We start from the raw sequence: 25,430 nt of genomic DNA, 5'->3' as shown, positions 1-25,430 counted from the left end.
TTTTTCTATGATGTGAAAATAACCAAAAAAAAAAAAAAAAAAAAAAAAAAAATTGGAGAGCCGGAACCAAGATAAAGGGAGGGAACGCTCCCTCCCCTTTACTCATGACAACCAGGGACGCGACAAACGCTCCATCACCTTCCTCTGCAACAGCGTTAGATCTCCCAGCAGAGACAGAAGAGGCCAAGACTCCATCTGACCAAACTGGAGTGTATTACAATGCTCTCGGATGTACATGTACATGTGTGTGTGTGTGTGTGTGTGTGTGCATCTGTCTCAGTGTTTCTGGCTTCATCTTAAGGTTTCACTGTGCCTTTTAATCCATCAAGACCAAATCATCCACACCGGAGGGTCAAAAATCCCCTCCTGACTTTCTTTTAATTGCGGGCCGGAAGCTATCGAGGGTGTGCGTCGCTTTCCAAGCTCGTATTTATTCCGCCTTCCTGAGATGCTGAAATACTGAAGATTATCAACACTCTGAGCCTGTCATTTCCTTAACGTCTCTCTCTCTCTCTCTCTCTCTCTCTCTAGCTCCGCCTGCCGACACTCGTGCCGCTTTCCGTCCTGAAGAGACAGAATTCGTTCTGGGTTGTCTCATGTAACGTTCCTCCCAATTTATACGCTCTTACTGCATGTCTCACCAACAAAACGTGTACAAACGGACACACACTCGTACACACACAGATTAAACACCTTTCACATAATGACTTGACCTTGGACAAATGTCCTAATTTCATGTTTGGCATTAATTATCCGTCTCCCTTCCCCACCCACCCCCAATCCTAACCCCTCTTAATCCTTAGACAAAATAAAAACACCAATAAACAGGAACCATCTACTTCATCCCATGAACAACGCAAATATTAAAGGAAAAAAAAAAAATACTCAAGTTTTTTCAAATTCAAGGCACAATGTCTCTCCGTTTCCCCTTTTTGACCTTAAATTCAGAGTACCACAGACTTAACTGTCGATCGCTCACGAGAGGCTCCGCCTTCAACCCATCGCCTCTCTGCTAGCTCCGCCCTCATTTAGCTAACACTGTTTAAGAGATGCGTCTGTTTGGGAGTGTTTCACAATCCCACACCAGTGAGTACAAACAATCAAAAACGAAACAATGACAACAACGACAACAGCGAAAAAGAAAAGGAAAAAAAAATTAAAATAAAACCCAAAAAGTCACGTCCTGTTTTCTGTGTTATGTCAGAAATTTGAGTCATATCCATCAGCTCATTTTTGGCAAGCTTGTCTTAAATAAGCACTAAGTACTGATAGATAGGATAAACATACACCGTTACGTGTGGTTTAAAGTAGATGCGTTCGTCTTTTTTTTTTTGTATCATTTTCTTCTCATAGACTTTAGTCGATTTTCATTCGTCAGTTTAAAGGTTTACGTGAATGCAAGCAGGGACAGAGTTCGCCATGGTGTCTTGCTTTAGACGTGGGTCTTGAGGGGGCAAGATGACTTTTTACGAGACGCCATTCACCAGGGCCAGAGCCTCCCCGGGCGATGCCACGCCATTGCTAGGGGAGCGCTTAGGAGTGTGCTCTTCCTTACTCACACTAGTCCCGTTTTCCTGAAGAAGAGAATAAAATGCACTTTAAAAGTTTGTTCTGTGATTCATGCAACTCTTCTTTCGTCAGAAAAACAATTATCCGTCTTAAAAAAAAAAAAAAAAAGGTGATACAGTGGCCACACAGGCGCTAAAAATATTATTAGTATTGATTTCCTAGTCTTTGTATAAATGACAAGTTCTGCCCAGATTGTGCAGCTCTTCAAGCCTATTACTACAACTACTACATATTCAGTGACCATAACAATCATGTACTTGCATTAAAAAAAAAAAAAAAAAAAAAAAAGTACAATGCATTTATGTTAATATTGTACTGCAAAACACTTGCTGAGTTGAGGTGAGATAGAGGTAAGGTTAGGGTAAGGATAGTGTTGCTGGTATGGGTAGGTTTAAGAGTGCGTAAAGGTGTAAGGGACGTCAACAGTGTAATTATGAACATTACAACTACAGAAATTAATTACAGATGTAATTACATGCAGGTATCCTTAAAACAAATACAGTGTATAAATATGCATGTATACATTAAGTGCATTGTACTAAATGATTAGTTTAAATGCAAGTACATAGTCTTTAAGGCCGCTTAATATGTAGTGGTACTATAACAGTATTTCCATACACTTAAAAACACTAAATAAAATGAAAGGTTAAATTTCTGAGTGGTGTGTTCTGTGCTGTAGTATTTGCAGACCTTGGGATGGGATGTGTGCTGGGTCACCTCCTTCTTCCCTGGGAGATTCTGTCTGCTCTGGGAATCGGCACGAGAGATGAAGTCAGCAACAGTAACTATATCAACAGAGAGAGAAACAGCAGTCAAGATGAGGGGGGAGCGTCAAACAAGAGGAAAAGTCCTATAACCTATAGCAAGAAAACAACTCTTTGGATTGCATTTATATCTTTCACCTTCTGTAGGCCATGACTGTGAGGATGATGATACACAGGGCAACATTTTGATGGGCAGATTTTGTTTTGAGCAATGTTGCTTGGGCACTTTTCCATTGAAAATTCCCATTTCAGTCTGGGTAATTTAAATCAGTCTTGGGCCCTGTGTCTCACCCGGTTGTCTATTGATGGCAACTTTTCCCAAAGTTGGCCAGCAACACTGCTCAAAAAGTTGTCCAGTGTATCACCAGCCTAGTGCTGTGAAATTAACAGTGCCATTTACAATTTTGAATTTTGCTAGTTTGAACCCCACCCAGTCCCTTCTCTCGCTCTCTCTATCTCTCTCTCTCTCTCTCGCTCTCTCTCTCCAATACCTTCCTGTCACGTTCTACTGAAACTGAAAAACTAAAGAAAAAAACAGCCTTAAAAGTTGTAAATGTTCAACTTTTGTCTGTGTAGTCCCGTCCTATCAGTTTTGACCCTTCCCTCTCTCTCACTTGGCTGTCTGTCGCGGCTGGTAGAGCCTCCCTCAGGACGATTGCCTCTGTTACGACGGCGGCGGCTTCTATTACGGCGCTGGGGCCTGCCTTCCTCTTCTGAGAGAAATGAGGGAAGACAAAGAGAGCATGAGATGCAATGGGACCAATTAATTTTCCGTTTATCTTTTGAGGCAGTTCTATGAAATTCCCAATAAATTTTCTTTGATTCTCCATGACCTCAAAGTTTTCCTAATCTTTTCTGAGTACACAGACCCCAGTTGTACAGATGTAACATTTTGTTTAAAATCTGATGAAAGCTTCTGTTGCACAAGAGCAGCTTTCAGTTGCCATTACCTTTTAGAAATAAATGTGATATTCTCTATATTCCGGAGACAATGTTTAGTTCACCGAGTTACTAAACTACCAAATAAATCTACATAAATCTACCAAAAAGAGAAGGATGCATACTACTGTTCAAAAGTTTGGAAGGTTTTTTTAAATAAATGATTTATGATCAAAAGTCAAGGTTAAAAAGTAAAAAAAAAAAAAAAAAAAAAAAAAAAAAAAAAACTATATTTTTGTGGTATTTTCTTCAAAATAGTAATGAACAAAATATTTATTGAGCACCAAATTAGAATAACTTCTACATAAAAAGAAAAATGTAATATATATAATTTTTTTTCAGAACATTACTGTTACTTGATCAAATAAACGTGGCCTTGGTGTGCAAAAGACATTAGCAAAAACATTTGAAAGAAATCAACAACCCCAAACCAAGCAAAACTAGGTCATCCGACCACATTTTCCTTCCAAACAGTCAGCTGCAGATACAAAACCTACCAGTGAGTAACCACCAGATAACAAACGAAGTTAGATGCACATAAGCCGCTTTCACGATGTTGGATTTGATGTGATTAGGCTGACACTTGTTTTGTACATGAAGAGGAAGTCACAAAATGACAAATGCAGTGTACAATTTAAGTAAACTCAGATGTTCTTTTTGATGAATCCGTTTGCATCAAAACAAACGGAAATGGCCTCTTACCCAGTCCGTTCTCACTGGCGGCTGCCTGGCTGTCGGATTCATTAGCGGCTGCATCCATAAGGCTGGGTTCCTGGTCATTACGCCGACGGCGTGAACGTCTCCTGCGGTCAGTGCCGCCCATGCTTTCACTGGCATCTGTATCACCGCCCAATTCTCCTTCTCCCTCCAGCAGAGAGTATGGGTTACTGTCTGGATCTCGGAGCACTGGAATACACACAAACACACAGATGAAAGATTTCAAATCTTCAAATCCTTATAAATGATCTCTGGCAGTTGTTTTGTGAATTTGTGTAGTACATTAACGTATCTGGATTAAGTTGTCTAAGATTACTGCACGTTTTAGTGTTCCCTGAAAAGGATAGGTGAATTGATACTTAAACACAATCGTACAAAACTACTTAAATGTTATGTTATAACAGATAAATAAAACGTGCTGTTTTTAATTAAATTGTAATTTTTTTTTTTTTTTTTTACATGATTCCCAATTATTTACACTTTTAGTATTTGTACATGCTTTACATTTTTTCAATGCTGTAGCTAGAAATTCATTTAATTTTATCAGTGAAGCAATTTCTTATGTGACAATATTAACATTACTTAAAAATCAAGTTATCTGCATCTTCACGATCCATCAAGAAATTCCCATTATATCTCATCACTCAAATTACTGCACAAATCAACAACAACAACAAAAAAATTTAAATCGCATGTTTGTCAAACTAATTGCAATTCATTTCCTTATGAGGAAATCAAACCATTTGTCACTGAATTTCAGAGAGTCATCTTGCTGCTTTGATTTCTGAAAGCCTTCCTTTCCAACTGAAGAATCTTTATTTAGAATTTTTGCACTTCCTTTTAAGGCAGAGCTTGGTTTTCTCGTATCAAAACGCAACCGATGTTGTGTAAAAAAGCAAAGAAAAAAAACTTACTCAATTTTCAGTGCAGAAATGTTAAATGTGTGTAATAAATGTGTTAAGCTAATCAAAGCTTTGAAAACCTCTATAAACAGGACATTTATGAATGTTCTCATTTATAAATACAATACAACGCAATATTACCTAATAAAAACTGTCTGAAATTAATGCATGCAGTTAATGTTTATCATTCAGTATTCATGCTGGTGTATACATTTTAGTTGGCGCATTTGAAAGAATTATTAAATTATTGGTTTCTGTACACAATATTTTTAACAATTACAAATGAAATGGGCATATTGAATATTAAATTCGATATTAATATTCACAAATTATTTTTATATAGATGCTACGGTTAGCTTTTTATTATTAAGCTTAGTAGGGTACTCTTTTAATAAGTGGTGGCTGGGACAGATTTTTAGTGTCAGCGCTGTTTAAAAAGATGGAATCTAATTCTGTTTACATGAAAAAAGTCTGCTCCCAAGCAGGTTTAAGTTTACAGACCTGTTGCCATGACAGAAAGTCTAGGATAAGCTTCGAAGAACCAAATGATCCAAGATCATGTGAAATAGTCAACGATCAAATCCAGCTAACCGATTTAGCGATGTACGAAGGACTGGTCCCAGGAAACAAACAATGATAAAACAAGGGTTTGCATGCAAAGTAGCTTTACTGAACGACAATTTATACGTTTTTTTTTTTTTAAATGGAAAGAGAAATCTCCACAGCAGTATTTTACATGAAAACTAGAAAAAACACATTGACTCTAGAAATTAAATTACAATCAGTTCATACCTGAGCTGATAGTGTTAGTGTTTCGTGGCCCTGGTGCTCCCCGGCCCCTGCCAGTGCTGGAGCCACGGCCTCGGCCACGCTTGGAGCCCCTGTCTTCTCCTCCAACACCTTTGGGCCTGGACTCTCGCTCTCCTACCTCTTCGGTCTCTGATGCATTTGACATTTCAGAGTTTGTTCCTGCAGACAAGGATTTAAAAACAAAACAAAAAAAGTGTTAGGCAGCAGGGAGGCCCAAAAAGATCTTGTTAATTTTAAAAACTATTTTCAGTTTATGTTTAGAAAAGTGCTGTGGTGGGTTCTTGTGCCATCTAGTGGTTGAAGAAAATAAAAGCAAACGTGCCTTTCACTCACTGGTGCCTTAACCCTGTTGCACCAGAAATGTACATTAAACGCGTAAAGAGACTGTCCAAGACACAGGAGCATTGTGGGAGTTGCATCTCACCATAGCCAGAGTATGTATTGTTTGATTTCCGTCCGCGTCCTCTTCCTCCATAGGTGCGTGTGGTCTGCAGGGAGTTGGTGCTCTCGTCCGTGAGGTAACCCCGTTCACGCTCACCGGCGACCCCTGATCCAGAGCGGCTGGGGGGTGCTCGATATCCCACCCCAATCTGACGAAGCTGTTCATCAATTTGCAGGCGCTCGAGACGCAACTGCTCCACCTCCTGTCAATCACACAGAGAGGGAAAGCACAAAATCTATAAGATCATATGAAATAATAAATGCAAGACATCATACAATATATAATAAGACTAATATATATATATACACACACACACACATACATATATATATATATATATATATATATATATACATATATATATATATATATATATATATATATATATATATATATATATATATATATATATATATATATATATATACATATATATATATATATATACACACACACACACACACACACACATACACACATATACACATACATATATACACACATATACACATACAAAATATGAGGACATAAAATCTACATCAGTACAAAATATTTAGCTCCTTTAAGAGCAAAAAAACCCAAAAACAATTACTGCATTTTTACTACTATTACTGAGGAGGCTGATGAAATGAGCTGTGTTTCTTCATGAAATCTCTGAATTATTTGCACAGGCAGCATTTATTGCAGTGGGTTTTCACTAGGAGCAATGTGTCTGGCAATGTGTCAAATCAAAATGTGACAGCTGGCGGTTTGAAACAGCAGCTGAACGCTGACAGAGGAGGGCAATGTGCTAGAGCTGGGGTGGGATGGTCAGGGGAAATGGCTATTTTGAGAGGCGCCTGGGTAGATAGCATGTAATCCACACTTTGCCCCTTCCCCCATCAAATCTACCCCCAATGGGGGTATTTTTAGCATCAGTTAGCAGTTAAGTTAGGACCAGCAGCTTTCCATGAAGGAGGAGATCAGCTGACCAGTCAAGAGATCAGTTCAATTCAAAAGCTCATTTTTAGCATGGCACAATGAATTCAAAATAAGGTTGCAACATTTGTACACTTCTGAGTCTTGAACAATAACAGAACAAACATTCTTCAGCAATCAGTTTAAAGACTGAACAATACCCTTCATGTCTGGTGACTAACCTGAAGGTAGGCCACGTGGTATTCGAGCAAGGCCTGGGCGTTACTGATGTTCTCTTTGGTTCCAACAAAGATAAAGGGAACCATTCCCTGAATAACAAAAGACAAAGAGGAATAACATTTCTGATGTTAGTAAAATCGGTAGCCATTTCAGATACTAAACAATAAAAAAAAAAACACTCAAAATGTGTATAAACTTGCATGAAAATAAACTGCTTGTTAGTAGTATTGTGTTGTTTTCCTCAGTGAGGATTTATTTAGCTGTAACAGTGAGAGGTCTGTTGTATCGGGTGGGCGGCTCATTCACCTCTTGGCTGCTGACAGTGTTGTCTCTGCCAGCCCCCTGCCTGCCTACCTCCTCCCTGGGCAGTTTTTTATCATTGTCCCCTTCGATCCGGACTCGAACCACGCCTGATTTGTCAACTATTTCCTGGATAATTTTGCCGTTTTTGCCAATGACTTTGCCTGTTGTGAAAGAAAATCATTGGGTAAGAACACTTGGGCTTTGGCAGATTTTCTGAATTTATGCTTAGCTCATGTCTGTCCACAAATGAACTGCATCCAGAAGTCCAAACGAATGTGTCTAACAAGCAGAAAACCAACTCGCCTACAAGGTTCCTTGGAACTTGGAAAGAATCCTCCTTAAACTCCAGATATGTCCTGGCCTGCTTGACAGCCTCTGGGGTCTAGGGTCAAAAACAACAACCCATCAAAATCAGTGCTGTCACTCATCTTTATATGCATCTTTGTAAATCGCACAAAAGATGAACACCTCTCCATAGATCCTGAAAGTGCAGCTTTCTTCTTCCAGCTCAATGGCAGTGACGCCGGGAACTTTGCGGGCCTGCTGGATGTTGGCGCCATGAGAACCAATAGCCAGACCCATTAGATCCTCACGCACCCTCACTTCCTCCTGATACGCAGACGCTAGTTGTTTACTCGTCTGCGGCACAAAAAAACCCCCCAAATGTTGAGCTGGTTGCTTGTTTAATTAAACCACAGGGGGAATACAGCAGGACCAGAATCACTTTTACAGGAGCATGCATATAATGACAAGCAAAAAAAAAAAAACCTCAGGAACAGAATTGCACTAACAATCAACCGTATTACAAGAAACCTGAACGTCAGAGGAATTCATTCTATGAATGTGGAGCTTGAAGGCAAAAAAAAAAAAAAAGCAGCACAGATGGTCTATCAGTGTTTGTTTATATGAGAGTGAGTGAATTTGTATCTGCAGGAAAATATTGTCGTCTAAGTTGCTCAAATTAAATGGCTATATCTTTTTATTATGACTCTCTCCGTTAGGACTAGCTAAACTATTATGCAGGTAAAATGTGTAATAGATTAAACATTAAAAATCACCACAGTGTGTACCTCTAAGTGTTTAGTGGCCTCCTCGTTACGGGACATCAGCATGAGTTTGGTGCGAATACTCCGGAAGTGCATGTCACTCAGTAGGGCTGCTCGTTTCACCGTGCACTCGTTTGTTGACTGTGGAGAAATGGACAGATATGTTTGGACACATTGTACGTTCCAGCATCATAACGACAGAGTAAACAGATTTAAACACTGACCAAAACAATAAGTTGGTGTGTAAAGGTGTTGTAGAAGATGCAGTTGGCTCCGATTGCTTTCCTGAAGTCTTTGTGAATGTTCTCAGTCAAACAGCTGCATCATAAAAAAAAAGAGAATAGAATACATTTAATTCTTCCAAAATAAAAAAACAAAAACAACAAAAAATTTTAATTAAACTACATTTGTTCACAATTAAGCTCTACAGAGTAAGCTCCCTTTTAGGGGCCCATGAAATCAATACATTTTTTTCTTTTAACATCAAAAGTTACCAATGGAATCAATCGTTTAAAATGTAAATCAAATTATTTGCTTTTTTAATGTTTTTTTTCTTCAAATATGATTTAGCAAAACATAACTTTCGAAATTAAAATTATTACTATTACTATTATTATCATCATCATCATCATTATTGAGAAACATTTTGCTTATTGCCTAGCCCTTAGCAAACATTTGTTATGGTTAACATTGGTCTAATTTTGTTAGCTAAAATAACAGACACACCGACTCGGAAATACTCTTTGGTCTGAGTGGGGACACAGTCTCTGACTAATAAGTGACATCAGAGCACTGCATGGGTGACTTACATTTCTCTGAGATCCTCGGGTACAGCGATGGGGACTTTGTAAAAGGAGTTTTCAGAAGAAGGGCTGTTGGGATTGACTGGCCGGATTCGTTCTGATGTGACAATTTCATTGTATGTGGCGTCGCAAGCTGCATATTCGATCACATAGAACTTAAGGGGAAAAAAACAAAACAAAAGAAGGTTAATCGTTTAGGTAGTTAAACTGGATTATTATACACATGGCATTCTTGCATTCTTGTATACCGGCTGTTAAGATGTACACCTGACCATTTAATAAAGCCATTTAACCTCTGACCAATTTTTCATGTCCACTTATTTGGAAATTATCCACGAAACAAGCGGGACGCATGTACAGTCAGCTCTGAATTGGACTCCTGTTGGGTTTATTTTGCAGTAATGACCAGCTGACTGTTTATTACACCAGTCACAATAGCCTCTTTCACAGTCTCACCACTTTAAAGACACAGCAAACAGACTGAAGCTGCTCAAAGACGGTTTTGTTGTGCTAGACCACTAGCTTAAAATGCCAGTAATTAGTCACTATGATGAGACGCGTTAGCGCAGCACATGCTCAGAGTGTGACAGAAGCCATCTTGCAGACAGAAGCATTAAGCCAACATTACGTATCTGCTGCCTGTAACACAGTAAAAGCAGCGGAGAAGAAAATCGATTGAAGATAATCTGAGAACACAAACCCTGTAACAACACAGAGCAGCCACATCTCATATCAGCGGTAACACACGACTTGCACTCAGTGACCTAGAATGCAGTCAAAAGTCAAGTCTAAATTTGTCCTATTATTCGACTGCCCCAGTATCAGAATGAATGTGTGCAAGAGGGAGAAGACAGTTCCCCAGTGCTCCATGTAATGCTATGAGAGGTCTGCCTGCCATCTCATGTGCTACCTTAACCTAATTAGCCAAAATGTGTGTGAAGGCAGTTTTAAATGGGACCTTATGCCAGGAAACATTGCACAGCAGACAAAAGATCTGAGATCTTTAAGCAGTATGAAGCCATTTGTATAAAAATAAAGAGGACTTTATTTTAAAAAATAAGTAAAAAAGACAACGCTACTGTAAATGCATTTTACTATAACCTTACAGTAATGTTCCAGGTCCAATACAAGTAAAGCTCTATGATATGATGTTGATTACTACAAGAAGTTTAACCACCTAGAATAGAACTCAAAAACTATAGAACTAAAAAAAATTCTCAAGCATAAAGAATTATTTCTAATAATTACATAAGAGTAATGAAAATATTGATCAATAAAAAAAAATTCTGATAATGACAACATAAAACTGATGCAGCCATTATAGCATCAGTACTGTTACATTATACAACTAGGACTGAACCCAAAACATTTCTTAAACCTGATGATGCCTTAAGAGGGGCCCATATAGAGGATCCAGATGTCTTTAAACGGACCTACTTTTTATGGTTGTTTATCTTGCTCATGCATACTCAATGCATATTCTAAAGCTTAAGGCGATCCGCTATTAGATCACCAGGGGGTTCGGTCTGACTCAATAAATGAGATCACTCTAGTGTTTATGGGTAACTGGGTCAGTGCTGCAGATGCATGTGTTAAAGGCCTACTGGAGCAACGAGTCCCAAAAAGACCTGAAACACCCTCGATCAATATTCATATATTCACTTTGGACTCAACTTCAGAGGCCAACTGAGTGAATAACGAGCGACGGAACCCTTGAAATGCAGACCCCGTAACCCACATCTGATCAAACATGTGCGCAGTGGTCGCTTGCACACCTGGACCCGACTTACCTCTCCCTTCATCATCCTCACCCTCGCTAACCACCAGCCGCAGGGCTCCTGCTCATTGGCTCTGGAGTAAACCTGCAGGAGAAAGATCAGGTCAGGTGAGTGCATGTAGGGAAACACTGAAAGAAACGGTGTCGGTGTGTTTAACAGAAAGGGAAAAAAATTAATAAAATAATGAAGAATGTGCCAGATATGTTTGTGTCTAGCGATTGCCTAGAAAATGCTGATACTGATTATAATGCATAAACTTTACATGTTTAATAAAGGCAATTAAGACTTGCTCTTCACATGTGTATTCACAATATTTAGTTAATTCACTTGAAAACAAAATATGCATTAATAAAGCATAATTGATCAACGTTGCTGTATTATTAATTGACAAGTCTGTTTGATTTCGAGTCGCAATTACTAATATAGCCCATTAACAGACATATTGCATTTGACTCTTGAATCTAATTATGCAATTTAAGTTATATATGTGCTGGCAAGATGCTATGCATAAAATACAGTACAAATCTAGAATGAACAAACTGAAATTGATCTTCAAATATGGAATATATATTCAAATATGGACTCTTTAGTACACACAATTCTGTATTGTCTCTCATATTCTTGTATTAGTTTTTTTTTATTCATCTCTGACATGACTTGTTGCACAATAAAGGCCAAGAGGGCAGTGGGAAAATAACAATCACAGTTTATATTTCTGGAACCAATCAAATCTCATTACCAGATTTTGCTCTACAATGTGACAAATTTACCAGAAGTGTTATTGTTTTGTAAAGACTTTCATGTTGTCTTTAAAGTATGACGGTATTGAAAATGGTGTAAGTTGAGAGTCTGATATATGTTTTGAAAGCCGAGCATTTCAAAGGGCTATTTGTCCGGTGATGATTCATATGAGGGGGCCTTTTTCAGGGTGATGATTTGAGGAGTGCTCCGGGTGCTTTAGAGTGAATGCACCTACCTCCACCTCATCTCCCTCACAAATGTCCTTGTGGTAATCAGCTGGGGGTGGCAACCTCACGTCACTGAACGGCAGCTGTCTCTCTGGTTGCCAGCTTGTGGAAAGAAGCCACACACATAGACACAGTTGTCAGTCAGCTTTCTAACGACAGGATAGGTATAAATCAACACTAAAAGGTATAAATCAGTGTTCATTTATTAAAAAGGAGGTTGTCAATAATGAGATATGAGGGGTCACTGTGGATCTACTGAAATTAGTAAATTATATGCTCTCTGATAAACGTGTAAAAATCACAACTTTTATTCAAATCTCTCTAAAAGGTTCCACAAGCATTAGTCGTTTAGCTAGAAACCTCAGACTGAAATCTCTTACACACCGTCTTCACTATCGTATAAAAATCTAACAAAATTGTAAGCACATGGTCTCAGAGAGATGATAGTGCTCCTGGTTGTCCATGGGTCAGCAGAACCATTCCAAGAATGGCAGGGCCACTGTCCTGTACTCCCCTGCCTGCATACCTCACCAGACTATTTATGGGTCTTACGGAGAGTGAGAGAGATAAAGATGGGAGGCGTAGGGAGACATGGAGGGGGGAAAAAGAGGGAAGGAGGGGGACAGGAGAACTATAAAGAGCTGCCTGACAGCTGCCCAAGAGAGTTAGCACAGGTGCTGAGAGAGACGGCTTGGAGCACATGGCTAAAGGAAAAGTGGAAGTGATCTATGCGTTAAGCTCTGAAGAAAACAAGCTGATCGTGAGATGAGCACAATCAGATAAGCCCTTACTGAAAAAGTGCTGCATTTTAAGTGTGACCTATAATATCTGTATAGTAACAATGTATTCAACTACGCGTATGCATTTAACAAAATAATGAATACATTCACATTTCATTTTATAGATACACATATGCCATAAAGTTTGGAGTAATGTGGTTTTTCACAAATACATCAGATACAGTAAAAACATCAAGATTAATTTGCAAAATATTACTACAATTTTTTTTAAAAATGCTTATTACAACGCATTTTAAAATGACATTTATTTCTGTGACTGCAAGGGCTGAATTTTCATTAATCCAGCCTTCAGTGTAACTAGATTAATCAGCGTTTATATGATGTAGATCGTTTGTAACAAATGTTTTACTCTCACTTTTGATGCATTCAAGGCATCCTTGCTGAATAAAAGTATTTTATAGTTTTACTGAGCCCAAACTATTGAACATATTTTGTGTTTTATAGACATAAAAACTAAATATATTTTACATTTAATATAAGGTTTATACAAGGCCCGTAAGGAAAATATACAGCCATATAATTTGAAAAATATGAGATAAGAAAAGCACTGCAGTGATGAAAACAGCCTCAGCTGTGGGCAACTGGTGATTGGCAGCTTCATCATGACAATGCGCCCTCCCATGCATTACATCTTATGGGTGTTTTGCCAAAACATCGAATCACCCAAATCAAAACTTGGCATCCAATGACTTTGTGTTTTTCCAAAACTAAAATCACCTTTGAAGGAGAAGGAGAATGTTCCATGTATTTGTTTCTTGTACCTTAGATAAAGTATAGACCTTTTTGGATTACACAGTCGGTTATCAGTTATATTGATTTTATATAAAATCATTATTTAATTAAACACACACACACAATAATGACTTTAGATTAAATCAATATAACTGAAGGACTGACTGCAGCACAATTGCTAAAATACCCTGGTAAAAACCCTAGAGACATATATATTGCATTTTAACAGGCTAAAACTTCTCGCCTTGGCTAACCTTATATTTTTGTTTGTTGTGTAGGTGGAAGAGTGTGAACACTCATCACAAGCAAAACATTGTCGAACAGGCAGAGGCTTTAGGAAAGAGCATGTACAGGAAACATTTGGCCAACTTACTTGTTTTCAAAGACTATTGTGAGGGAGTCTTCTTGTACATCCTTGATGAAACCCTAAAAAAAAAAAAAAAAAGAAGAGAAAACATGTTCAGCATACATGTAACTAAGTTAGCATCTGTTGTTGAGGGAGTAACGTTGCTTACAAAATCTGTGTGAAATGCAAGGTGACAGAGAAGTGTGTGCTTTTACACACACACACACACACACACACACACACACACACACACACACACACACACACTACATACATATACGCACACATATACATATGTATGTGTGTATATATGTATATCTCAACTATATTAAAGTATTGTGTGCCACAAATATGGGCACAAGCACGTCACAGGTGTAGTATGTGCTAGCTTGTGAATGTAATTGGGCAGTTGGGGGGAGGCACTCAAAGTCCCCTCCTTAAAATCTGTTCCTCATCCATCACTCCTCCTTCCTCTACAAATCTATCAGAGCTGCCATAAAACGATTACTCCAGTCGCCACCCCCATCATAGCTTAGCTACAGACAATGCCTAATATGGGACGGAGAGACTGAGACGAGAGAAAGAGAGAAAATTAGACCGAACGAGTGCCAGTAGTTAACCTGCTGGAAAGAGACAGACTGGTCTCAGGAAAACGGCAGGCCTCACAAGACAAATTAATTCACATACGATTATCTAATGCATGAATCTGCACTATCATGGTTGACACATCATCCAACTGAGAGAGGATTTTAATGATTTTTTTCTCCTGTATGTCTATAGGGCACGGCACTGAATCAATAAAAAAATAAAATGTAAAAAAAAAAAAGTGCCAAAGAAAGAGATCAGCTATTAAAAAAAAGTGCTTGTTTGTGATTTAAAAAGCCTATTAACAAGTCAGCAAAAGAGCATGAAAGCAACTGGGCAGGCTTTTAATACAGACGGTCCTGTATTGAAACCATTCCAACAAACTAGATTGTAAAGCCACATATTCCACCATTTGCTAACGGTCATGACCAGAAGAGGCACAGAGTCTTACGTTAAGGTGACAATTTTGGGAATGTGACGCTACAGACGTGCAGGACCCAATGGGATGAGTGGCAAATAACTAATCTATGACGGAGACTCACGGCCATGTGCGTGCTCCATTCATTGCCCCATATGAGGGGAAACCTTGTAGAAACCTTGCAGTTAATTAGAGAGCGAAGATTTCAGAATTATGTATGAGCTTAAAGCTTCCATTTATTAATCTGAAAAAAAGGACCACAGTTTAAAACAGGATCAAATAAAATAATTTCAGCATATATCAGATGCACTAATTACTATATAACAGGGCAGACTTTCCCTTTCAATACCACTTGTTGTCCAAAGACTGTAAATTTGCTAAAAAGTTTTTATCCACTCATAACCTGGTTACAAAACTAAGGCTTTAGAAACATGTTGCAATTCTGAAGGGCACCAGTTTTTTTTATAAAGGAGAAAGTGCTGACACTTCTGGTCGGGACTGTGTGTTAAACACCCAGCTCAGACTTGGAAGAACACAACTGATAATATTAACAGCAAAAAAATGCTGGAGGTGTGTATAAACAAAACAGAGGAGAGATTAAATTGGCAAGAATTCCTCTTTTACATAATGAGGAGTCACAGAAGGGAAAAGCAAAGAGAGCAAAGGATAAAATCAGAGAGGAGAGTGGTAGTAGTAGTATTGGTGGGGGTTGTAGTGTAGTGTTAGATGTCAGCAAGGAGATCACCTGTTCCTCTCCCACCTGTTTTGGTCCCTCAGAGTTTTACAGCCTGAAACTGACGTCACTGTCACCTTACCGCAAAATAGTACATCCCTAAATAAAAAAAAAACTTAACTTATAATATTCCCCTTAGTACATAAGGAAGCTCTCAAACAAAAAAAAGTGTGTTGGGACGTGTTGAATTTTTCTGCAGAGAAAAAAAATATTTTCTGCACTTGTGGCTGTAGTTTGATAAAGCTGGAGGGTCACACTACAATATCTAAACATCATGTGGTTAATCCATTACCTGGGACCGAACTGAATCTGAATGTATCCACCATCATAAGCAACAGCGGTTCAAGAATGAGTATTTGGTCCAAACAGCCCATTCAGTTGATGCAACACTCCCTTCACAAACACCATCATGTTTTCTCACCACAAAAGCCGGACTGAGTAATTTCCCACAGTCTAAACCTAAACTCAAGCTGACCAAACAAAGGGGACAATCTTGCGAATCTTGCACCACAACTCCCATACGACACTTTGATATGCTTAAAAACAGGCTCACAGGCTTAGTCTGGAAGGGCTAGTTTACGTGAAAATAATTGAGTCATCATTTAGGAAGAATGACAATGTCAGACATCATTGACTTTCATTGTCTCGAAAGGATGCAGTAAAGTAAACATAACTGTTTGTCTCTAACATCTCCTTTTGTGGCGCACAGAAAAACACAAAAAGGGATTTGCAACATGAGGACGATAAATTACAGAAACGTAATTTTTTACCTTTTACCTTCGAACAGTGATAGAGTGTCCCATCATGCGTCTCAAAACAAAGTGAGCTTATCCCATCTTCTAATGAAAGCGCAGAATTGCTGCCTAGGTAGGGGAGCTCACGAGATTTTGAGATACAGCCGCTGGTTTCTCGTCAACAGATTCATTATCTAACCTGCTAACAGAACTCGGCGGTTCTCCTGTCCACCAGCTAAAAAGCAAAACAAAAAAATCTATCCAAAAAGGCCGACGACGAGCGAGCGGGTCCAAAACAACACGGCTCCCTTACGTCTCAGGCCTCTTTGAAAGTGATACACATCGCTGCATCACACCTCGGCTGCCTTGATGCGTTCGTGCATGCGTACACCAGACCTTCGCGGTCAAATATTGCTTTATTTTTAAAACGAAGTTACCTTGTAGAAGGCCCCGTTGGAGCCGCGCACCTCCACCGCCAACCCGTCCATGTTCGTCGGGGCGTCCCCACGACTGTGCCTCTCTTTAGGCGCTCCGACAGCGTGCGAGTCCGGTACCACCCCCAGCTTCACGGGCCTCTCGCCGTTCTCCGGCCGCTTGTGTGTGTCCAGTGTTTCGGGTGGGAGAGGGGGCAAAGGTGACGGGGGAGCACAGGAGCCACAGGGAGGGGTTCAGCTCCGACGCCCTTTCCAGCGGGACAAGTCAATAACTCAATAACGGCTGCCTACAGCGTGAGAGAAGCTCGCAGGAGCGCCGTTTGCGGCGAGTCTGGAGCCGGAGTGATGTTGTCTGATGACGGTGGATGTAAACGAGGAGTTAGCACAACAGCTAGCGCAGCCGCTAATCAACGGTCACCGACACCTTCTAGCCCTTGAACTCACAGTTCCTGCATATGTCGGGGTGTTTTCGTGAGAATCCTCTATGCTATGTCTGAAAACGCTGTTGATTAGGACGTTTGTTCTTTAATAAGACTGTAGTGCTGTGCTACTTCACCCTTCCCCTCCAACACACGCCGTCAGAGTGGAGCAGCAAGACTGTGAATGACCCCGATTTCCCCACCCCTCTTCACTTTACGCCCCGCCCCTCTTAGTGTTTGCGACTGTGATTGGTCCGGCGCGCTGCCACTCACATACAGCTGCGCGCTGTGATTGGCGTAACCACCGGGGGCCGGTCGACGGGGACCCAGTGCTCGCGGCTCTTGGTTCGCCGGGTTTGTCCTATTAGCGCCAGTTGTGTAGTTGCTATATTTGGGTGGCTCTGGTTTTTGACGAGACCCACTGATTCACAAAAACTCTGATGCATGTCATGTAAAGAAAGACGTTTCCCAAACGCTCTCTTTTTTTGTGCATACTGATATACCTTAGGGAGAAATTTATAAGGTTTGTTATAAACATGGTGTAATATTTATCTTGGAACAGATGCTTTGGGGCCTTTCATTTAAAACCAAACAGGCTGTGCAACCGCATAATAAATAATCATGAAATGTACTGAATTTGAAACACTTTTAAATGCTTTGGTGTATGATTGATTGATTTTCTATGCCAATTATCCGGTGTATGTCAGATATCCTGCATATTTCTTTTAAAATCGGTCTCAAGAACTATAACCCTTACAAGTCTCCGTTTGAAGTACCATGTGGCAACATTTGAAAACCATGCAATATGTAAGCAAACCATGGAATAACCACAAAATACTTTTGTGTAACAGATGTTGAATCTCAAATGACTGGCACACGAATTTTACTTTTTTAATGTTGCACATGTTTTCACATTTTCACAGAACAGATATCTACAAAAGGAAACAAAGGTGCCATTAAGGATACCTAGCACAAATAAATGCCTAAATAAATAAATGCCCACAGGATGTTGGGATTCTCAACAACAGGTGTGGAAGGTGCGAACTTCAGGATGTTGGTTGATTTGATATGACTTACTGATGGGTGAGGAATGACACCCCAAACAGTTTGACCAAATGAGAGGGTGAGGAACTCAGCAGGGGGTTAAAGAATTGTAACAGCTGAAGACAGCAGATGCTGGAGGACATGTGTCAAACATCAGAGGATGTGACATCTGTGAAGGGTGTGACATAAAATTAGTTTGGAAATTACTGTTTTATAATATATATATATTTGTCACATTGTCTAATATACTGAATGTATGCTCAAAAAACATTTCTTACTGATGTTGAAAACAGGGGGAGAAAAAAAGAGTTTTATTTATTGTTGATTCATTAAATCGAACAAAAGCAAGAGCAGAATTATTTCAAAACATGTTTTTTACAAAAACATCACAGTTTTCTATTTTGACTAAATTCTGTTCTTTTGAGCTTTGTCAATCAAATAATGCTGGAAACGGTTAATCAGTGTTTCCACACAAACATTAAACGCCATCATTTTTAACACTACATTATATTTGTAGTTACACAATATTTAAAATGTGATGAATTAGAACTTTAAAATACATTTAAAATTATTCCAATATATTACAGTTTTACTTTTTTGGATCAGATGAACGCAACCTCTTAAGCATAAAAGACTGCACGTCAATTTTTTAAGGAAAAAAAAAAACAACCCAAACCATTAGTCAAGCAAAAAGGGTTTGTACACAAAAGGTTGATGACACAACTTTCCCACTTGGGCAGATCTATCATTCTGCATGACGCCGCAGTCAGTCTGCCCAACAGGTGCAAGGAAAACAGAGTCGCACATAAGCTGTGATACTTAGCCAAAGAAAACAACAAAACTTTCTGTAGTAAACACACTATGTAGTGACATTTAGCCACCAACAGAGGGTAATGTAGCGCCACAATGTCCACGATGCGTCTGTTCTCACAAGGTTTTGGATTGTGATGGTAGTAGAGCCTAGAGAAAATATCTTCAGCCGAAGTGGAATAATTCAATTAAATGACATCCTTTTCTTCCCAAAGAGCATCAGCATTGGGTACATCTATAAATAAAGAAGCTGAATTTTTAACGCAACAGTTGTTGTTATGGTCAAGTGGTCTAGCAGAACGTTAAACGCTCTTTTTCAGCTGTATTGTTTTCTCTCAAATCTGTTAATGGATTCAGTAGGCCGAGTAGTTCCATACTTGTTAAAAATAGTGCGTTTAACGATTTAATAGGTTATTTGTTCAGAATACATAATCATGAGATACACATAATTAGAAACCACTGAAAGGAAAGCGACAATGTACAATGCACAACAATTTAAGGGGGCCCCTTTTTAGCAAGTCATATTCTGGTAGATTGCGTAACTACACCATCTGGACCTAAAAATCATCTTTTTTTTTATTGACGGACATTCAATAGCCATATATTAAAACCAGCTGTGACAAAATTGAAATTGTTGTAGCCAAATAAACCGTGTCTTTGCAATTCTGCCAGAAAACGCAACCCTTTTCTAAGAAAACTGCGGAGGTATTTGCATATTTATTTATTTTGCTTGCATTGGAACAAACTCAAAAAACCTTCACCACCTCCACCTCCACCTCGTGTTTCATTAATTTTGCTCTTGTGTCCACGTCCAGGAAGGTTAGCTATGGGCTGTAAACGTCTTGATGGTATCGCGCACATCTTGAGTGGACACAAGAACATTAAAATATCCGGAGATGGACTTGTAGCCTTGAGATGGTCCATGTTTTTCCACAGCTAATTCTTTACACTTCTTTCTTTTCTTCATGCTCAGTGTGACACATGACACAAAGGTTAAGTCAACTTTTTTTCCATTTTAACTGGTTGCCAGTGTGATTACTATACTGCCCACACCTGTTACTCGCCACAGGTGTGTCCAAATACAAATTACAGGAGCATGACATGCTTGAAAAGCGATTATTTCTTACAATTTTGACAAGGTGCCAATAATTTTGTACAGTCCATTTCTGAGTTGTGTGTAAAATCTTATCAAGTTGACTTTTCATTTCAGTTTTTTTGTGTGGTCGCACTGCAAACAAAAGCATGTGAATACCAAAACATTTTAAACTGCATACATTTTTTTTGAGAGAAGTGTTGCATTTTACAGAATTGCAAGGGTGCCGATATTTTTGGCCATGGCTGTATATCCTTTTTTATACGCATAATCAGTGTTATTATTCTCATTTATTTATTTTGTTTCAATGCTCATTTAAATGCAGGCACTGATGTGGAAATCTGCCATCTTTTTTTATGTTTATATTCTGACCCAATTTTTGGGGCTGTAATTGCCATGGGACAATTTATTCTGGAGGCACGGAAGAACAGTATAATTCTTGGATTGTTAGCACCATAGTCATGTGTAGCCAGCTGAAGGTCTGGTATACATGGTAGCATTCATTGGCCATGGCCCGCTCATGAGGCCATTTGATCGACACGTCAAACAACCAATCACAGTTCGTTTTGTTCAGCGTTGATGTTTATCCAACAGTCAGTGTCTAAAGCTGAGACTACCATGAGAATGCACATAGTCTCAATCCCTTATAATGTGCATTTTTAATGTAAGGACATTTGAACCAGAAGTTGTATCTTATCTTCTTTGTAGTGAAGTGAATATGAAAACAATGCAGCAAACTAAGTTTGTAAGTGTTTATTGTGGCATTCTCATACTGTTTCACATTCTATTTCAAGAAAAGAGTAGGTGGCATATACTGCACGCTAAGCAGTACATTATTCTTCTATTCTGAATATAGCCAGTTTCTTGCGGAGGTGAAGGTATGATAGCTACAGTATGCTGGAACGTATACATTTCAGCCCTCTAGCATAAATGCATCTATAGCAAGCACATGCAGTCTGACTCTGGGCATGTAGTTACATTCATACTGGCAGTGCAGAATCTGATCTGAAAACACATGTACTGGCCCGCCTTTGCTTACATCCTCCATTAGGTGTCAGACCTGTTTTGGAAATTTTTAAATCCATAACAGAAGAGCTTGACCTTTTCGCTGGTTTCTGACTTTGCTATAGAACAGGATCTTTGGCTTTTAAGCAGCTTCTTTATTTAAATAATCCTAAACCAATTGTATAGGCTTATTTCTCACTTTTATCATTGTCTCGTGCTTCTGTTAAAACAACAGGGCATAGCAGATTTTACAGTCGGAAATTAAAGTACCATTCAAAAGTTTGGGGTCATTTTAATTTAATTGCATTTATTATAATTTATTTTTAATTTACCAATTGTATACTTTTATTATTCAAGAACATATCGATTGTTACATTAAAGTATGGAAGCTGTTTTTCACTATGGATTAAATAAATAAAGGCAATTGCAACTTTTTATCTTACAATTCAGACTTTTTTTTTCGATTTCACAAGCAAAAAAAAAAAAATTGAAATGCAAGATGCAAGTCTTACTTTCTTGCAATTCCATTTTATATTTATATCCAGTTTATATTTTGAAGTTACTTTTGTTTGTTTTATATATATATATATATATATATATATATATATATATATATATATATATATATATATATATATATATATTGACAACAAGAAGAAAGGATTATTGAGCACCAAGTCAGTATTAGGATGACTTCTAAAGGACCATGGAGTAATGGCTGCTGAAAATTCAGCTTTGCCATCATAGTAATAAATTCAAATATACAATGATACTTTACACTTTTAGCATTATTTGACATCATTATCGTATTTTTATCGAGTAAATGAGCACTTCTTTCAAAAGCTTTCATAACAACCCCAAATGTTTGAATGCTAGAGTAACTTAGTAATGAAGTATTTAAAGCAATACAGAGAATGCATTAGAATCTCCTCAGGCTGAAGATGCTGAAGAAGTAGCTCTGACACGTGTGGCTCCTACTGACAGTGATCCAGAGGACGTGCCACCGCCTCATACCAGCCGTGTCTTAATGACATCACTGGCGTTGTCATAGTGGCGACAGGTAATTTGTCAAATCTCAATCTGATAAAACATTTTCACATGTGCGAAAACATTGTTACAAAAACTCCAACACTGATTAGCATCTGTATGAAACAGCTACACATCTGCACTGCGGCTGAGGCGACTTTTGGGAAAAGATGTCACTCGTGACCCCTGGTGCACCCCATGACCCCGGCACGGGCAGAGAAGAGATCTGCGAAGCTCTTGACGGGCATCGTTACAGAGAAAGATGTAAAAAAGAGGGTCTAGAAGGGTGTTGAGGCTGGTGAGCCCGTAGCAGATTCGATAGTAAAGGTAGAGAGAAACTTCCACCGAACACTGGTCTTTTTCACTTTCCGTGAGAAGCAGGGTGACAAATCTGTAGCCGACCACCAGATGATAGGGACCGAAAATGACAATGAAGATGACAGTGATGACAACCAGGGTTGCGACAATCCTTCTGCTTTCGTGATCCGTGACAGACGGGGAGTTTCGCAGAGTCAGCCCGATTCGAGCAGAGGTGTACCTGAATGTCAATAAGAGGAAAGAAAGGCCGAAAGGTTATAAATGATATAGTTACGATTGTGTTTACAGTAACATTCCTTGAAAGAGACAGACGCTGTATCTTCGCTTGTCATCTGTGCAGCGGCATTTGTGATGGCATGCTTCATTCCTAGGCCTGTGTGCTGAGACAACATGTTTCTAACGTGCCAATAAATACGGGTTGGTAAAAGTTTTTGTAAGGTGACAATGCAGGTGGAGTCAATGATAAACAAGAGCGTCTGCGGTAATGAAGATTTTAAATCACGCGTGTCAAATTCTTACAAATGAACACACACTCTCAGCATTCATGCTGCTTTCGGACGGTTTTAAAAACCATATTAAGAAAATTAAAACCACTACGCGGACGTGAACTGTCTATTTTAATAAGTCGTTAGCTTTGAACTAAACAAAGCATTGTTTTATTGACCCAGGCACACCCAAACGTGAACAAAAATGCATTTTGCTTACCCTAGAATAGAGCAGGGCATCAGAAACCCTAAAGCGACTGTGGCGATTTTAAAGTAAGCATATCTGGTGCTCACAGGGTACTGCTCCAGACACAGCTCTCTCTGGGGCTCGAACACGGATGGATAGAGGCCAGTCAGACAGAAGAGAAATATCAAAGTCCACACTACTACACCAGAAAATGCTGCCACACGCATTTTCCGTACCCCACGGCTGCTGAGAGGGTAGACGATCGCTAGACAGCGGTCCAGGGCGATGAGGCACAGAAAAATAACACTGGCATAGAGGTTAACGTAGAAAACGTAGCCCACTAGCTGGCAGGTCACAGACCCGTAAGGCCAGCGGTGGTCTCCCTGCAGGTAGAGGATCCACAGGGGCAAGGTGAGTAGCTGGAGAAGATCTGAAAGCAGTAAATTTAGGATATAGACCAGCTGGCAGCCTCCTCCTCCTGACCGGCCTAGCTGGTACAGACCCCAGAGGGAGAGCAGGTTAGCCGGGAGTCCAATAGAAAAGGCAAAGCTGTAGATGTAGGTCAGACCTACTCTGTCATTTGCCAGAGGGATTTGGCAGCTCCCATTGGTCAGGTCTGTGGAAAATTAGAATTTTAAGAATAGTTCAAATACGTTTTCCAGTAGGAATGCACAATATTGGTTCCATATTGGAACCAGGATATATTAAACACTTCTTTTTTTATTTTAGTATGAATCAGTATTGGGCATTTGGTTTATACTGGATGTTTCATTTTGTTATGTTCATGCTCATTTGCCTTTTGGACATTTTATACAAGAATAATAAAAAAAAAATGTTCCCCAAAATTATTAAGCAACAGCTATTTGTAACATTCATAATTTTATCATAAAAAAATGTCAGGAATAAATTTATGTATTTTAATCAAATAAATGCAATCAAAGTGACTGAAAAATTTTACTACACCTGTCTTTTCAGTTTTTTAATGCTGCAATGTTTAAAATCACAACATTAATGCTTTTAGTTTTTTAGAGATTTCATTTATTTCTTCTTCTTATTTTTTATTCAGACAAAACCATACTAAATATAAATATCTAATTCTAGTCTAGTCAAACGTTCATGTTCATCTCCAGTTGTTTTTTATGCAGATGAGTTGTGACTTACTCAGAAGCATGGTTTCTATGGTTGCGAATTGTCCATGAAATCTGAATCTTCGAAATGTTCATTATACATGTTGAATCAAACCACTCCTTATAGGTTTTCCATTTAGACAAGGGTTAAGCAACCTGAGCAGAACACAGAAATGTCACACAATACCATGTCATTAAAAACCTACGCTTATAATGCTAGCTATTCTCACCTCGTATAGTTCTGGAGAGCGTCGTCTGCATGTCCAGCTCCACCACATGTGCACAAACCTGTGTATGCATTAGAGCGAAAAGTTCTGCCGTGTCCAACCAGGGGCTTGTCTGGCTTTTTGATCATTTCCCCCAGCAGGAAGCCACTTCTACTGCTTTTGAGCAGCAACATCCTGAAGCCTTTCTCCTTCAGAACAAAAACACCCTCCTCCTTGCTGGCTATTATGTGAGGCATAGATATGAGAGAGTCCAGGCTGTTCTTTTAGACGGAAAGGCCACTGAGAGACAAGCTGTAACACCCTTCTAGTCGTTTCCATGTCCCCTGTGACACCCCTCTACCCCCTGCTCTAGCTTACTGGCCTGTGCTGGAATTTTGAATGATATATCTAAACAATGTAAAAGCAAAGCTCCCTAACAATAGACATTTTAAATGCCAGAGTACATTTATAAACACAGTATTGCTAGGGACATTTTAGTTTTGTGATGCATACCTTGCGTGCTTAAATAATTTGATTAGAACATGATTCATTTTTAAACCTACATGTTTTAGGAATACTGCCGATTACCAAGAGTGGAGGGGCTTTATTTCTGCAGATTAAAGCAGGTTAGTCGACCGAAATGTTGCTTGCGATAATAAACTTGAATATATAGTGTGTTTATAGTGTGTGGGATTGCATCTTTTTATGGCCTGCAGATGCGAACATGTGGTAAATGAATGAAAGCGGAAA

At 39.1% G+C, this 25,430-nt stretch overlaps 2 protein-coding genes across 6 annotated transcripts; both read right to left on the bottom strand.

Annotated features, from left to right (window-relative positions):
- Positions 1 to 15: 15 nt before the first annotated feature.
- Positions 16 to 17,562, bottom strand: fxr2 (fragile X mental retardation, autosomal homolog 2). 4 transcript variants are annotated; one of them, XM_043244979.1, is made up of 17 exons: positions 16,964 to 17,562; positions 14,084 to 14,136; positions 12,187 to 12,280; positions 11,223 to 11,294; positions 9,439 to 9,587; positions 8,854 to 8,947; positions 8,654 to 8,770; positions 8,052 to 8,222; positions 7,887 to 7,965; positions 7,635 to 7,744; positions 7,283 to 7,369; positions 6,126 to 6,345; positions 5,684 to 5,860; positions 3,975 to 4,178; positions 2,948 to 3,046; positions 2,260 to 2,354; positions 16 to 1,574 (listed from the first exon to the last, which is right to left on the bottom strand). In XM_043244979.1, exons 1-17 carry the CDS (start codon positions 17,012 to 17,014, stop codon positions 1,467 to 1,469), a joined length of 1,980 nt encoding a protein of 659 aa, XP_043100914.1. In that variant the 5' UTR covers positions 17,015 to 17,562; the 3' UTR covers positions 16 to 1,466. The 4 variants fall into 4 exon arrangements, with proteins under 4 accessions (XP_043100914.1, XP_043100913.1, XP_043100915.1 ...); XM_043244978.1 differs by having other exon boundaries at positions 7,587 to 7,744; positions 16,964 to 17,561; XM_043244980.1 differs by lacking the exon at positions 2,948 to 3,046 and having other exon boundaries at positions 7,587 to 7,744.
- A 3,502-nt stretch (positions 17,563 to 21,064) lies between these two features.
- si:dkey-165a24.9 (probable G-protein coupled receptor 132) lies at positions 21,065 to 25,363 on the bottom strand. 2 transcript variants are annotated; one of them, XM_043244035.1, is made up of 4 exons: positions 24,705 to 25,363; positions 24,509 to 24,630; positions 23,381 to 23,963; positions 21,065 to 22,895 (listed from the first exon to the last, which is right to left on the bottom strand). In XM_043244035.1, exons 2-4 carry the CDS (start codon positions 24,516 to 24,518, stop codon positions 22,487 to 22,489), a joined length of 1,002 nt encoding a protein of 333 aa, XP_043099970.1. In that variant the 5' UTR covers positions 24,519 to 24,630; positions 24,705 to 25,363; the 3' UTR covers positions 21,065 to 22,486. The 2 variants fall into 2 exon arrangements, with proteins under 2 accessions (XP_043099970.1, XP_043099969.1); XM_043244034.1 differs by lacking the exon at positions 24,509 to 24,630.
- Between the last annotated feature and the right edge of the window lie 67 nt (positions 25,364 to 25,430).

Source organism: Puntigrus tetrazona, chromosome 7 (genome assembly GCF_018831695.1).
Source record: "Puntigrus tetrazona isolate hp1 chromosome 7, ASM1883169v1, whole genome shotgun sequence".
NCBI lineage: Eukaryota > Metazoa > Chordata > Actinopteri > Cypriniformes > Cyprinidae > Puntigrus > Puntigrus tetrazona.
Note: the sequence above shows the minus strand (reverse complement) of the source record. Positions and strands in the feature narration are given on the sequence as shown.

Excerpts from the sequence above, each read along its gene's own strand:
- si:dkey-165a24.9 (XM_043244034.1), bottom strand. The coding sequence starts at position 24,774 with ATGCATACACAGGTTTGTGCACATGTGGTGGAGCTGGACATGCAGACG. Across the intron at positions 23,964-24,704 it reads GCTCTCCAGAACTATACGAG|ACCTGACCAATGGGAGCTGC; the intron begins GTGAGAATAGCT and ends AATTTTCCACAG. Across the intron at positions 22,896-23,380 it reads ATGCCCTGCTCTATTCTAGG|GTACACCTCTGCTCGAATCG; the intron begins GTAAGCAAAATG and ends ATTGACATTCAG.
- fxr2 (XM_043244978.1), bottom strand. The coding sequence starts at position 17,014 with ATGGACGGGTTGGCGGTGGAGGTGCGCGGCTCCAACGGGGCCTTCTAC. Across the intron at positions 8,223-8,653 it reads AGGCCACTAAACACTTAGAG|ACGAGTAAACAACTAGCGTC; the intron begins GTACACACTGTG and ends TTTGTGCCGCAG. Across the intron at positions 5,861-6,125 it reads CAATACATACTCTGGCTATG|GAACAAACTCTGAAATGTCA; the intron begins GTGAGATGCAAC and ends CCTTGTCTGCAG.